We start from the raw sequence: 16894 nt of genomic DNA on the forward strand, positions 1-16894 counted from the left end.
TATGGACAATAATAACAGCCTACGGAGTAAATGAAGATGCAAAAAAGGAAGAGAAGGATACATTTTTCGAGGAGCTCCAAATGCAAATTGACAATGGGGAAGAAAATATAATTGTAATGGGAGATCTAAACGGTAGAGTCGGAAATAATAACAATGGAATTGAGGAATGCATGGGAAAAGAAGGAGAAGAAATACTAAACAAAAATGGTGAAAGAATAATAGAAATATGTATGGAGAATAAACTTGTTATAACAAATACAAAATTTAAACATAAAAAAGTACACAACTACACGAGAGTACAAGAAAGTAGAAATGAAAAATCAATCATAGATTACTTTTTGGTAAGTAGCAACAAATGGAAAAGAGTACAAGACACGAAAGTCAAAACAGGCTCAGAGATTGGCAGTGATCATCATCTAGTAATAATGAGAATGAGAACAGCAAAAGAAAATGAAGAAAAGAGGAGAAAGGTAGTAAATGAAAAAGTAAAAAGCTACAAATTAAAAGAAGAAAGATATAAGAAGATATTCCAAGAAAAATTAGACAATATTTTGAAAGGTAGGGCAAAAACTGCTAGTATAGAAGAAAAGTGGGAAAATCTCAAGACCAGCTTAATCATAGCTGCTGAGGAAACTTGCGGGAAGACAAAAATAGCAAATAATAGCATGAGGAGAACTGAATGGTCGACGGACGAAATACGAAGGAAAGTAAAGAACAAAAAAGAAAAATGGAAGAGATATCTAAGTACAAAGCGCCCTGAAGATTATGAGGCATATAAAGAAAAAAGAAAAGAGGTTAAAATAGCTGTGAAAGCAGAAAAAGAAAGGTCATGGGAAAAGTTTGGACTAAAAATGACAAATAATTATAGAGAAAACCAAAAACTCTTCTATGGCGCATTAAAACAGCTCAGACAAAAGAAAGAACACATGATGCCGAATATAAAAGACAAGAATGGAAAGGTAATAACAGAAGAAAACCAAATAATGGAAAGATGGAGAGAACATTTCAAAGAGCTAACTCATACAGACGTAGACAACATAGTGGAGATACAAGAAATTAATAAAGAACAAAAAGTAGAACCCATAACAACAGAGGAACTAGAAAAGGCAATTGAAAGAGTTAAATTAGGCAAAGCACCAGACAAGGATGATATCACCCCGGAAATGATAAAATTCATGGAAATAGAGGAAGTGGACAGCATGAAAGAACTAATGAATGATATCATAAAAAGAGCAGAAATACCACAGGACTGGAAGAAAGACATTATACTACCAATACACAAAAAGGGCGACAAGAGAAAGTGTAATAATTACCGAGGTATTACTATATCAAGTATTCCTGGGAAGGTATTCGCAAGAATAATAGAAACAAGAATAAAAACCCAAATAGAACCAACTATGGAAGATACACAATGTGGATTCAGGAAGGACAGAAGCACGCAAGACTACATATTCACAATAAGACAAGTAAGTGAGAAAGTAATCAATAAAAATAGAGAAATACATATATGCTTTATTGATCTGGAAAAGGCGTTTGACAGAATACAAAGAAAGGACGTATGGAGGACATTAAAGGAAAGAGGAGTTGACAGGATAACAATTGATGTAATAAAGGATATGTACAATAATAATACAAATACGGTGAGAACCAACAACGAGGAATCCGAAGAATTAACTACAAGTCAAGGCGTCAAACAGGGATGCGTGTTGAGCCCACTGCTGTTCTCAGTGGTACTGGATGAAGCAATAAAGAAAGCCAAGAGAAGAATGAGAAAACTAACATTAGGTTACTGGCAAATGAAACAGACTCAACTATCAGAGCTTCTATTTGCAGACGACATGGTTTTGATAGCAGAAAACAGAGAAGACCTACAGAACAACCTTGAAATCCTAGAAGAAGAACTGTCAAACATAAATATGAAAATAAATACAGAGAAAACAAAAACAATGATAATTTCAAATAAGAGAAAGACACACGCAATACAATTAAACGGAAAACAACTAGAACAAGTGGAACATTTTAACCTAGGAACATTCATACCTAGGAGCAATAATTAAATCAAACGGTAAACAAGACATGGAAATAAATGAGAGAATGAGACGAACAGGAAGCTTATTTAACACTATAAAAACAACATTTTTGGGAAAAAAAGAAATACCGGAGAAGATAAAAACGGCAGTTGTTAAATCAGTAGTTAGACCTACAATCATCTATAATAGCGAGTCATGGACATTGACTGGGAGACAAAAATCTCGAGTCAATGCTATGGAAATGAGGTTCCTGAGGAAAATAGCAAACAGAAAGAGGACAGACAAAATACGAAACGAAACAATCAGACACAACCTAAAACTAGAACCAATAAACGAAAAAATAGTAGAGGGGCAACTAAGATGGTTCGGGCACGTGTGTAGAATGTAGAAAGATTAACAAAACGAGTGTTTGAAACGAGAATGCAAGGGAAAAACAAACGAGGAAGACCAAGAGTTAGGTGGGTAAACGAAATCAGAAAAGAAGTTGAGAAGAAAGGATTGACATGGGAAAGTGCACGAAATCTAACACAAGACCGGATAGCATGGAGACAACAGTGCAAATCTTAACCCCACCAGCCTTACACCTAACGGTAGAAAGGCTTAGGACTAAGTAAGTAAGTAAGTAAGTAAGTGATTATCAATGATGCTTATAAAATTATTCCAAACTTCTTCCGGATGTTCTATAAACATAAACTGAAACACTTACGATATTTAACAACAAAATATATTCTCCAAACCACTCATATTATTTTGTTCTTAAACAATTCGTAAAATTAACCCCCTGGATGATATATTTTATTCTATCAATGTCAGAGTTACCATGCAAACTTTTAATAACCTTGTGCAAAAACTATGTATTAAGTTGATCCTAACGTAATTTAGTATACGTATAGTATACGAATATGGGCATAAGTTATGTACAAGAAGTCAAATTTTTTTTTTAAACTCATTTTTTGCACTTATTTTCCAATTATTGCTATTTTTTAAACAAAAATGTTAAATTTTCAATTTCTAGCTAGTACGTATTGGATAAAATTGAAGAACGAAACTTTTAGAGTAGAGAGTAATATCTCTCGAGTTATAGGCAAAAATATAGGCAAAAAGAGCAAAAAATTTTGATTTTTTTCAGATTTTGTTAAATAAAAAATTAAACAAAGTTTGCGAATGAAGGATATTGTGATTATTGATACAAGGTGTATCCTGAAGTGATTTCAGCAAAAAATAGAAGCCTATGGAAAATGTCCATTATCGTCTGCATTTTTACAGATACCGCCTAGAGAAATATGGAATAAAATAAACAAAAAAACGCAATATTATGTTAGCAAACAAAATTACATACGTGGATTGTGGAATTTCATGATAGTGGTTAGAACTGCAACAGTTTTAAACCACATTGTGTATCCGTTTGCTTAAAGTTTGTGTATTCACGTGATGATGTGTATTAAGTCTGTGTAGATATTGAAACAGAAGTGGTTTTTAAAGAATTGTGAACAAAAATGACGCCCGTTTTATTTTTAAGTTGTTTAATATTATTCGTTTTTGTACATAGTGAAGTGATAATCCCTCAATCCAAAACTTACACCATTATAACAAATTCTTATTCAATTATTGTTTGGTATTTATGTAGCAGCGAAGAATCTTGTATCAAACAAAATAAAATAGGATCTCAGGATAAATTGTCTTGTCCAAAAGGCAGTTCCAGTCAGTTGTGTTCTTGCCGACAAACCTATTTACGTAGTCCTGATACTAACTATATAAATTTTTATGACAAACAATTAGCTTTAGTCGATATTGAACAATCCATAATACGTTTAGATAGTGGAACAGTCTGTGACTATTATGATGGAACATGCCGAGACCCAAAAATTGATAGTTCCGTTGGTGTTTGCTGGGAATTTAAGAAGATGAACCATGTACATGAGACTATGGTAGAAGAATATACCTCAAAGTTAAATACATTTCTAGTTTTTGTTTACAAAGAAATCAGAATTACACTGCAACTATTGTATTTGACCGAAAATAGCTCACAACTGTGGTGTACTAATAGACTAGATATGGTGGTTTATAATGGCTCTTTAACCACTCAAGAAGCTTACCGTATCGAAAATACGTCACCTAGAGAGTTGGGATGTTATCCAAAAATTTTTGCTTCAAATGATCAACAGAAAGACATAATAAAGACAGAAACTAAATATAATAGTAATAATATTGAAACTAATAGTATGCATGAAATAATGAATTCTCAGAACTTTCTGCAATTATCTGAAAGCTTTTGGGTCGTTAAGTTTGTATGCGTGCCCGTTATTGCAGCTTTGATATTATTGCATATGATTCTATCCTGCCTGCAGTTCAAGGTTTTAAACGATTTAAAGAATGGAAAAAGTGTTAAACAAGATAAGAATTTCGATAAGAGGAACAATATAATGAATAAAAATCAAACGAATACAAAAGAAACCTACTATGAAAGTGTAGATTATGATGCCATAAACAAGGAAATAAAGATACCATCTGTGAAAACTGTTGAGTTTAAGAATGTAGACAATGAGTTATACAAAGAACATTAATCTAGATAGTTGGTATGTAATATTATATCATATTATTTTGTTTATTAAATTATATCCTATTCTTATTTTTTTTGTAATTACCTTTAATATAAAGTCTTAGTATCACTTATATTTATATATAGGATATTACATTAATGTGTGTAAATATTTAGTAATTAACCACAATTGGGTAATTCCTGCAATAATCGACACAAGTCGGTGGGGTCCCCTCTCCGATTTGGCTAAAATTTTACACACATGTTGTACTAGACAAAAAACATGATTGTCAAATTTTCAGACCTTAATATTCAAAATGGCGGCCGTGGCGCGCTATTGAAGTTTAACGCTTTTTATCAATTTTTTTTTCGTGTTTCGCCGATTTTTTTACTACAGCGAGCTAAATATGCTTAAACAAATATCCACTATATGTTTTCCAATGTCAAATTTCCCGCTGATTCCGGTGTCAGAATTGCCATATGACGTCATGTAAAGCCACAAAATGCGAAACAAAGCGCTTTTTTTGAAAAATTCATATCTCAAAAACACCCTCTTTAATTTTTTTTTAAATTTTTACAAAAGACGCCATAATGCAAGTACTTTCGAATAAAAGTTGTCTCAGAAATCCTTTTTACATGTTTGAAGCCGCTGCGCCCTATAAAAGTCCAAAAAACGCGATTTTCCCGCCTTTTTTAGCGCTTTTCCTTCGTTTTTCAGCTTCCAAATAACTTTTAGAGGTTTTCTGATAACGAATTCGAATTCTACGGAAAATTTTACATAAAAAATGATCATTTTGAATTTATTTACCACCATTTTATAGGGACGACACAATATTAAACGCAGAATTGCGCTCTGTAATCAATACATTTTTTGCGCTAGGATTTTATTATTTAGGGTTTGGCGCGGGACAGCGGGACGCTGGAAAATCTCTTGTCCCGTCCCGCGTCCCGTAAAGCTAACTTAAATTATATTTTCTAAATACAGTGGAACCTCGATTATCCGTCAGCGACAAATTATATCGGTTATACGGCACCGGACCAAGGGTATGACGGATAATCGAAAAGACGGTTAACAGAACATTAAAAAAATAAAAATTCATAGTATACCTCTCAAATTTTATTTGTATGTTTTGTTTGATAATATAAGAGGCATTTATGTTAGTACAGTCGAATCAATTTTATTTAAAATATTCCGAAATCTTTGTTTGTTTAATTGTTACTTCACATGTTGCGACGGCTGAATTTCTTAATCGACGTAAAATCATCAAATCTACCTTATTTGCTTCTTCTTGCCGAGAATACCACTTGATGAATTATTGTATGTGCAATGCAGTTTCTCTAGCTTCTTTACGCAAATCTTTGTGAGTTGCTAGCATCATCAACATCGCCACCGTCAAAGTCTGTGTCAGCTTCTGAATCGGTTTCATCCGTCTCTATTGCCACTTCAACGATTTCATCATCTGTCAGCAATCGATAGCCGTTTGCGTCCTCATCACAAATTAACCATTCGTTTATGTCATATTTAGGCAACGAAAACAAAACAGTTGATTAAGCCATAACCTGATTTGTTACCGCATCACGCTTGGCTGTCACGGGGGCATTTTCATCTTAAGTTAATTCAGGCCATAATTTATTCCACGATCTTTTCAGCGTTACTTCCGAAACATCAGCCCAAGCATCCAGAGCATTGTCGACTGCGCGTTTTAAATTGTATGCTTTCCAGTATTCTGGCAAAGAATATTTCTCTTCCCTAACTAGGTTTTGAATAATTTTTTTTCTGACAATGCAGCGAGTGATTTCGTTGACAAAGCTTTGTAGTTTAAACCAGTTTTATCCGCATTGAACACTTGATCGCGTGTCAAACCATATTCGTCGATCATAGCTTGAAACTTTCTTTTATATTCGTCAACGACTTCAAAACTATCGGCGCTCAATTCTTTACCTTCGATTTTCAGTTCCCGTATACCGTGGCGATTTTTGAACTTTTCCAACCAACCGCTGCTTCCTTTAAATGAAGGATCGCCATTCAATTTTATGTTGAAAAACAACGCTTTTTCGGCAACAATTGATCCAGACAAAGGAACACCTTCGCTTCTTTTTTGAACAAACCACAAATACAGAGACCTGTCAAGTGATTCATTTGTGGCTTTTTTCATTGTCTTACGATGTTTCACCCGGCCATCCAACGATTTCATTCGCGAAGCATACTTTTCAATTTCTTCAGCATTTTTCTTTAAATCATTGATTGTTGTTCTTGGAACATCATACTTTTTGCTCAAGCGACAACAGAAACAGCTTTCTTTAGTTGTACAATAATTTCTATTTTCTTTTCAGTTGACAAAACAACACGTTTTCTTTTTGATGCTCCAGATGTGGAAGGCTTCATTTTTCAAAACTTAATTGATCAAACGACTAAGTGACACAATCAATGTTTGAATTTGAATCAAACTGAATTATGGCGATACACAGATATTGACTGTAATAATTATTGTGCTGTGCGTTTTGATTTTCGGCTTGCGATTCTAAAAGTAGAACTCTAAAAGCATGGTATAATTTATCATTACCTATTTAAATTGAAATTTAATTGGGAGCCCTGAATAAGAACAAAAATTATTTACATAAAAATATTCTGCAGTGGCATAACTGCACGTGTACATTTCAACCATGGTACAATGAACACAAGGTATGATACATAATGTTCCAAAATCGGTTCGCTTCGCGCATGACGTAGTCAAGAACGCTTCTTCACGCGAACATTTACATGTAGTTGTATAGGAAAGACTTTTAGTTTTAAGTTTTTTATATAATTTGGCTAATTTAATTATATTAATTATAAAGAGATGATAAAATTATGTTATTATAATATTTAATCATAAATAATATTTTGAAATTAATTTAATTTTATTGATTTTTGGTACAGTTATTTTGTTCACATAGATATCCTTTATTAAACAAGTTTTAATTATCTTTTATTACGCATAGGTACAGGTTGATCAACTTATACTCCAAAGTTCGATATTTCAGATGTTTAAAAAAGATACGAAAAAGTGGAATCTACATAACAATTGAGTCATAACCGTCGAGTACAGCTAAAAATTTTAAAATTATTATCAAATATACAAGGTCTTCCCACTTCCTAATTTGTAAATGATTACTTTGTATTGTAGGTACACAAAATTTGTACGTATATACTAAACTAAACACAAAATCAAAAAAAATAAGGATAAAGTCAACTTTATTTAGATCGGATGAGCTAGCTGGCCATCGAATATGGGTGTAGTGAGGTCACACAATACTGTACAATGTTTTAAATGACATCTTTTGTAATTTTCCCACATAAAATTATCTTAGTATTGTTTAATAATGATAATATATTATGTAAGCACTACGAGCCTAGTAGGTCCATGGCTGATGTACTATTCTTTGTCACTCACTTTTCGCCCCAGTTCGTTACGTTAAGTATTCTCATATCTTCTTTAACTTTTTTGCTCCTTCTTGACCTCGGTCTTCGCCTTTTGCCTACCAGTGCACTAGGTAGTACCATTCTGAGAATTCTAGATGGAATCATTCTCTGCACATGGCCCAACCATCTAAGTCTTTGAACCTTAATTACCACTAATATGTGCCACCAGATTTTGCGCTCCCAAACTAAAAAAAACTTCTGGTGTTTTTTTGTTGTGACCCATTTTTCAGAAGCATACATCATTATTGGCCTTATTACGGTCTTGTATGTCCTTGGTTTTGCTCTTCGAGATATGTTTTTGCTTTTTAACAACCCATTGAGAGCGTATACGGGGTTGCCAGACATTATTCTTTTCTGTATTTCTTCCTCACAGTTAGGTTTTCTTGTGAAGACATTTCCTAAGTAAATGAAAATATTGAATCCCTAAACTAAGTAAATGAAAATATATTGTTCTGAAGCTATTTTCTTGTGGCATTTTAAATTAATTTATATTTAAATGGGAATAAGCCACAATTAAAGGTTAAAATACGTTTATTGACATTTCAATTTACTAATGTTTGTATTTTGAGAACGATTTCCGAAGTGGAAATTGAAACGTCAATAAACGTATTTTAACCTTTAATTGTGGCTTATTCCCATTTAAATATAAATTAAATGAAAATATGTATTATACCTACTTGTATAATCATTTATTAACAACTGTTTACAATATTTTCTCAGAATATAGATCACTGTAGGTTTACTTAATCTTAAGAAAATCTTTATCAGTACAAAAATTAAAATGTTCAATTCTGCATCAAATATTATCTTCTCGCACTAAGTTTATAAACATTAAACATCATACTGATCACACTCTCTGATTTCATTAAATCTTTTAATATCCATGTCTCTAACCTACACTAGACAACAATATTTAGGTTATATTTTTGATTTCGCTATAATCTACAACATAATAGCGAATTACAATAAACACAATTTTTTTTCCAGATAACTTTTTATTCAGTACTTTATTTGTGAAATAAATATTTTATATTTTGTATATCAGATAATTCTAATTTATTTTATCTGTCAGTTTATATGTTGAGATTTCTTTCCTAAATGACACAAAAATTTTAAATCTAAACTAACATAAAACTTTAAATTATTTTGTATTAAATCGTACCTTAAAAATATTAATAATGTTATTTATTAACACCTTCGCTGCGATTACGAAAAATTCAAATATTATGTTGTATGCTTTACCAGTTTTAATTGACTGGTACTATAGAATATTGTATTTAGATACACCAGTCGGAATAGTCTGGTAGTTCTTAAGAAATGTGAGTGCGATCTATGTGTAAGTTTTTAAAGATTTATGTGTAGTAATAGTTGGTTCGGGCACGTGTGTAGAATGTCAAATGAAAGATTAACAAAACGAGTGTTTGAAACGAGAGTGCAAGGGAAAAACAAACGAGGAAGTCCAAGAGTTAGGTGGGTAGACGAAATCATAAAAGAAGTTAAGAAGAAAGGATTGACATGGGAAAGTGCACGAAATTTAACACAAGACCGAAAAGTATGGAGACAACAGTGCAAAACTTAACTTCACCAGCCTTACACCTAACGGTAGAAAGACTTAGGACTAAGTAAGTAAGTAACATTTTCAATTCTTGAAGCTGTTTTTCTCGATATAGCTATATAGTCATTTACTGGTATTTGCATTTTCCCAGAAGCAAAAAAATATTAATTTTTAAAATAACAGCTTTAACCCTAAAAACATGTGGTCATTAATATTTTCTCTATATATACATTTGAATATTAATGTTGGTTGGTTTGATTTTTAATGATTTTTAGCCACCAATGTTAATGTGATGACAAATGTTATTATATCTTAATGATATCACTTATCTCTTTTACGAAGTTTTAATAAAGGTTCGATCTGTTCAAATAAAGACATAATGTATCTTTTGTAAAGGAAACCTTTCAAAGAAATATAAATTATTATATTATTTTAAACAATTCATCCTTTTACTGTAAACTTTTGAGTGGCGTAGATATATAAATTAATTCTCGGAAGAATTCTCGATTATCGAAATCAGCATCATTTTAAAATTGAAAAAAATAATATTTCAAACAAACTTAAAGTAAGCGTTTGTCAGAATTTTGAGGTTATAATGTGTAGAACAAGCATAGGCATATAATACAAGATAGATTTACTGATGCAATACAGTCGCGTTCCCCCAGTGCAACAGAGGAAACTGACGCACAGCAGTCCCTACATCTGTGTCTAATGTGCCGAGTTTATCGACCACCTAACCATCTCATTGGTCATTTAGGTCACGTGGTCGATAAACCCGGCCCATTAGACACAAATGCAGGACTGCTTTGCGTCAGTTTTCTCTGTCGCACTGGGGGAACGTGACTGAATTGCAGTAGTCAGTTTATCTTGTATTATATGTCAATGGATTTCTACCATTTTAAGTTAAAATTGGATCGTAGTATTCAAAAAAGAAATTTAAACCTAAAATGGACTTTTTATTAATTTAATGTCCTCTTTTGACAATTTTATTTTAGTATCAATCTTTAATTTTTGTGTTTGTTTTACTATCTTTTATTGACAGATATACTTTAATTTTTTACTTTTTATTTAATGTTTGTATTTTGTTAGTTATTTTTCATGCAGTTTTTAAATTGAAGAACCGTTATTTTGTGACGCTACCCGTGACGACGTCATCTTGTGACGCTAATTTCGTGACGATCGCCTCAGCATTTTACTATAGAGAAAAAGTAATATAACACCTGTATAGAAGCTTCGCTTCAAAAAAGTATTTGACACATATTTATACCCTAATTACTTTCCTTTCTATATTAAAATTTCTTGATTGTTATAACACTAACTACCTCCAGATGTGATAGGTGGAAACTACTAAACACGACACGTAACAATCACATTATACAGTTTCGTTTCCTTTGAGGCTTTTTAGGTACGAAGTTTTCCTCCAATTTTCCTTAAACATTTCGCTAAGTGTTTTTGTAACCCTTACCGGAATAACGTCAAAGGAGAATTGCTTAGAAAACGGTTATTTCTGTATATTTTTAGCACCTGTCACCGATATTTTGGTCACGTTTTTATGCAGTAATAAAACCCCTTCCCCAGATATAGTCGAGGAAGAAATGACACAAAAGGTTTATTATTTGGTCTGTATATAAGGTGAGTCATAAATAAAACTGTAACTGTGTGTTTAAAAGCCAAAAATAATATTTTATTTAAACATATTGTTAAAGGGCATAGCAGGGTAAGAATGTCAAAATTGCCCCGGAGGAAATTTGACCCCAAATTTTGGGGTAATATTTGGCATCACAAAAGTTGACTGACTATTTAGTGCAGCTTCCATTAGATTACTGATGCCCAATGGCACTAATGCCCCAAACAGTACTTGGCTTGACAATCTCACTCTCAATTAATATTATAGTTTCTCACTCAATTTTTTATTCTTAGGTATCATTTATCGTGTTTCAGTTGTTTATTGCTTGTTTATGTTTGCTTATTTTAGCTTTTAGTTTTTAATACTTTTAACAGTAAGTACTGGGGCCTGATGATGAGGCAATTATTGTAAGTCTTGAAACCGGTAGGCCAAAATTCACCAACTTTATTAAGTAAAAACTACTTAAGATTGTGAGTATTGACTCATTTCCCATATGCTAGTAGTTCTAAGATAATTCGCAAGTCTTGTTCGTCAATTCTAGTTGTTCTCAGAATTTCGATCGTCTTTTGATGGTTAACGCAGTCAAATGCGTTTCGATAATCAATAAAACATGCATATACATCTACATTCATGACTCTGCATCGTTGTGTTTTTTTAAAGCAAAAAGAGCTTCTCGTGTTCCCAATCCATTTCGAAATCCGAATTGAGTGGCACTCATCTGAAACAGGCACTTCTTATAAATTCTGTAAATAAACGAAAAAAGTTTTAAGGACATTAGACATGCTTAATATTCGATAGTCACCGCAGTATGATTTTTTTGGTAACGTTACGAATGTTGATTTTAGCCAGTCTGATGGTATTGTACCTGTGTCATATATCTTATTCAATAGTGCTGTTATTAAGTCGAGGATTTTACTTTCGTTGTCTGTAATTAATTTAAGTATTTCGACATTGATATTGTCTGGACCGGGGCCTTTTTGTTCTTCTGAGCTTTTACTGCATAAATAACTTCTTCTTTTGTTATTTTTGGACCTTTTTCATTTATTCGATCATCCGTGGATGGTGGAGAACAAGGTCTATGATCGTCAAAGTGTCTAAATGTATTCTTTCCATCTCTCCAGTTTGTGTCTTGTACCTATAATTATCTCGTTATTATTATTTCTTAATATTATTTCTTGTCTCTTTCTGTGTCTATCATCTCTTTCACTTTTTAATGGACATTAAGGTATGGTATGTTTCCTGAAGTTGTTTAATTTCTAGGCATTTGGTTGACATCCAGTTTTCTTTAGCTTATCTGCACTTTTTTCTAATGATATTATTGTCTCGTTTGTATTTTATTGGGTTTGTTTTATGTTTTCATCTTACGTCCATGATGTCCATGATCTTTTGCGTTATCCATTCTTGTTTTCTGTTGTTTTTCGTGAACCCGATGTCGTCTTATTGTATCTTTATTCTCGTTTTTAGAGCAGTCCATGTTACTTCAAGGTCTGTCTGTACCTAGTTCTCTAGCGTTTCTATTTCTTTTTCAACCTTGATACTTATTCATTAAAATAGCCAATCCTTTTTATTTATTAAATTATCAATTTTTGATTCATATTGCTTAGCTTAAGTGGTTAACAGTGCCAAATTTAGTGTTCAACTTAAGGTCCTGACTTCAATTAAAAAAAAGTTAGTTGAATAGTCATTTAACTAGAAATATAACACAAACTGGCAAAAAAATGGCGCAAAATCCGGAAAACAAGATTCTAACCAGATTTTCGTCTTTTAAATCACCATAACTCCTTTTCTAAGGGCGCAAAATGGTTTATTTGGAATCCAAATTAAAGGTAATAATATCGATAGATGGAACAAATGATTTTCACGAGAGTAGCGTCTCTTTAACTAAAAGTATAACTCAAAAACGGCGAAAAACGATGAAAACGCCAAAGAACCGAATGTTCTAATCAGATTATTGTCTTTTATATCAACATAACTTTGGTTTTAAGAGTCCATCTGGTTCATCAGGGTTCCAAATTAAAGGTATTGATGTCAGCTATTTAATAAAATACCTTTTAAAAGAGCATCATATCTCCAACTAAAAATGTAACTCAATAAACGGAGAAAAAATGAAAAAAAAACGGTTATTCTGATTTTTAACTGCCTTGTAGGTACCACTTTAAAAATTCTGGAACACAGTTTTTATGATTATATATCATACATATTTTTTGAGCTATCCATATTTTTGTTATTTTTTTTATAGGTGGTTAAAATTTTCAAACGCTTAAATCAATTTGAATTTCCCCCCAACTCCCATTTTTGTTCAAATATTTTTATACAGCATAAAAAACCTTTAATTAAAAAAAAGAAATCTATTTTGGTAAAAAATTAAGCGAGTTATGAAAAAAAAAAGATTTTTGACCTTTTGTGGAATTTTAAGGTTATGATGCCGAAATACCCCAAAATTTGGGGTCAAGTTTCCCCTGGGACAATTTAGACATTCTTATCTGTGCCATTTTTAAAACCAAAATTTACTTTTGTCCATAATTCAGCAAGCAGCTTTTCTACACACCTTTCTAAAGATTGAGACAGTTTTAATAAAGATAATATATTGTTTATAATATATAATAATTTAAAAAAAAGAGATCGGGACAAGCAAAGAAAAAACCGACATTTATAAACTAAAAGATCCAGACATTGCAAATGTATACAGACAGAAAATAGAAGATCAAATAAGGACAGAAAACTTAGAAGAAGAAGAAGACATTAACCAACTATGGACAAATATATGAGATATTGTGTTATAGAAATCGGTTAAAATATTGGGCAAAATCAAGTCAGAAAAAAGAAATCATTGGTTTAATCATGAGTGCGAAACGGCCACAAATAGAAAGAACGCAGCATATCAAAAAACCATCGACGCAGGTTGTACACGGAGAAAAAAAAGAAGAGTATAGACGTCTTAGAAAAGAGGGAAAACGGATCCATCGACTTAAGAAGATGGAATACGAACAGAACACTCTCGATGCAATACAAAGTTTATTCGATAAAAATGAAACGAGAAAACACTACAAATCCTTAAATAATAGCCGTCGAGAATTTAAACCACGACTAAAAATTTGTAAAGACACTAACGGTGAAATTCTACATGATAAAAACTCAGTACTTAACAGATGGGCACAACATTTCAGCGAACATCTATAATAAACGATATTGCAGGAGGTTACAACATAGAAAATCAACAAAATCTACAACGTCAACTACACAGAGAAGACCCAACAAGAGATGAAGTGTCAAATGCCATCCTAAAACTCAAAGAAAATAAAGCCCCAGAAATCGATAAAATCTGGTCGAAAATGTATAAAAAAGGTGGTGATCAACTTTTTGCAGCAATCCATAAACTAATAGTACTTATATCGCAGAATAATTGATACCGGAAGAGTGGCTAAAGGGAATAATATGTCCGTTGCATAAAAAGGGTGATCAACTAGAGTGTAAGAACTATAGAGGCATTACTCTGTTAGCATCTGCGTATAAAATCTTCGCCAATGTATTGTTTGAAAGATTTAAACATTTTACAAAGGATATTGTTGGTCAATATCAATGCGGATTTACTGCTGGAAAGTCAATTACATATCAAATTCAAGCACATAGACAGAGTCTATAAAAGTCACTAGAATATCACATAGATACACCATCTCTTCGTCGACTTCAAAGCAGCTTATGACAGTGTGAAAAGAACTGCATTATATAATGCAATGATAGACTTTGGGATCCCACCTAAGTCAGTTAAATTGACCCAACTAACAATGCAAAACGTAAACTCATGCGTTAGAATTGAAGGAGAAAACTCATTCACTCAACACTCAAAAGACATTAATAATGGTCTAAGACAGGGGGATGCGCTGGCGTGTTTCCTATTTAATATTGCTTTGAAAAAGGTAATCAGACAATTAAATATTAGAATATATGAAACTATTTTTAATAGATCGACGGGCAGAAGTGAAGGGATATAGTGGGCAGAAGTATGAGAGGCATGGTGTAGTGTTTTACAAGGTAAGGACGTGGTAAGTGAATTAGGACTTGTGGTAAACGAGGAAAAAACCAAATATATGTTGGTTTCTAAAAGCAGGCGAAATATCCAATAGAGAATTCAAATTAACAACCATACCTTTGAGCATGTCAAAGAATTCACATATCTTGGATCGCTAGTAAATGCAACAAATACGACGAACTAAAAACACGCATAGCAATAGCAAACAGAAGTGTTCCGGTCTACAGAAACATTTAAAATATAAAAATATAAAACATGCAGTAAAGTTTAATATAAACAAGACCTTAATAAGACCAGTTTTGATATATGGGGCTAAAACGTGGACTTTATCTTAAAATGATAAAAGACTTCTTGGTATTTTTGAAGCAAAAATTCTTAGAAAGATTTTTGGGGCCGTAAATGAAAATGACCTATGGCGTCGAAGATGCAACTTAGAACTGTATCAGTTATACACCGATCCAGATATTGTGAAATTCGTTAAAGTGCAGAGACTTACATGAGCTGGACACATTGCTAGGATGTCAGATCACGAATACAAGAGATTAACATTTTCAAAACCATAGAGAACAAGAAGCAGAGAACGACCACGAAAGAGATAAATTGATGATGTGAAAGAAGACCTACAGATTCTAAGGGTCAAAAGATGGAGGGAAGTTGCCAGGAATCGACAGGAGTGGCGACTTTTTTGTGAGCAGGCCAAGATCCACAACGGTTTGTGGAGCCACTTATAATGATGAAGATGAATATATTATTTGATTTCTGTATATATTTTTCTTTATATTTTTTTAAGCAGATAAAAGGAGCCAAAGAAGCATGGCTGACGGAGAAATGTACGGAAGTTGAAACACTACAACGCAAACATGACGATTTCCATACGCACAAAAAAATTAAAGAGGTACAGGAAGAACACATGAGTGAAGTTCAATTTGGATTCAGAGCAGGACTCGGAACGAGGGAAGCACTTTTTAGTTTGCAAGTTCTAGTACAGAGAGAAAGGGATGTTAACTTGCGATGTGTATGCATGTTTCATTGATTTCGAGGAGGCATTTGATAAAGTCCCACATGGAAAACTCATCGATATCCTAAAAACATCAGGACTCGATGATAAGGATATAAAACTGGTCTCAAACTTATATCTCCAACAAAAAGCAACAGTACGGTTAGAAAATGAATTGTCCGAGATATTCACAGTCGAAAAAGGAGTTAGACAGGGTTGTATATTGTCACCGGCATTATTTAACATACTCTGAAAACATCTTTATAGAGGCCTTGGATGAATCAAAAGATGGGATTGCTGTAAATGGTCAACTTATAAACAATATTAGATATGCAGACGATACAGTATTGCTGGCAGATAGTGAGCAGGGGCTCCAAAGGATGATTGATAACGTTGTAGAAGCATGTAACAAATGCGGCCTGAAACTAAATCGCAAGAAGACAAATATAATGATCATTAGTAAAAACACCAACATAAACGCCCAAATGACAATAGGCCATACACCGTTAAAAAGAGTGGAAAAAATATGCTATTTGGGTTGCAATATTAAGGATACTTGGGATCACAGCTACGAAATAAAAACTCGTATTGAAAAAGCCAGAAGCTCTTTCAACAGCCTTAGGAAGATATTCTGCAACTTATCTTTAAGTATC

At 32.8% G+C, this 16894-nt stretch overlaps 2 protein-coding genes across 4 annotated transcripts in view; both read left to right on the forward strand.

Annotated features, from left to right (window-relative positions):
- The window catches only part of Hk (potassium voltage-gated channel subfamily A regulatory beta subunit hyperkinetic), a 398149-nt gene that overhangs the window by 112526 nt on the left and 268729 nt on the right, over window positions 1-16894 (forward strand). The gene's annotated exons all lie outside the window — the stretch shown is intronic.
- Window positions 3436-16894, forward strand: part of LOC140443241 (uncharacterized) — a 42591-nt gene continuing 29132 nt past the window's right edge. For all 3 annotated transcript variants that reach the window (XR_011951187.1, XR_011951186.1, XM_072534381.1), the window contains exon 1: window positions 3436-4606. Coding sequence is in view for 1 of the 3 variants with exons in the window: in XM_072534381.1 (XP_072390482.1) it covers window positions 3527-4594 (1068 nt within the window). In the remaining 2 variants the exon portion in view is untranslated. The remainder of the gene's footprint in view (window positions 4607-16894) is intronic.

Source organism: Diabrotica undecimpunctata, chromosome 6 (assembly GCF_040954645.1).
Source record: "Diabrotica undecimpunctata isolate CICGRU chromosome 6, icDiaUnde3, whole genome shotgun sequence".
Classification (NCBI taxonomy): domain Eukaryota; kingdom Metazoa; phylum Arthropoda; class Insecta; order Coleoptera; family Chrysomelidae; genus Diabrotica; species Diabrotica undecimpunctata.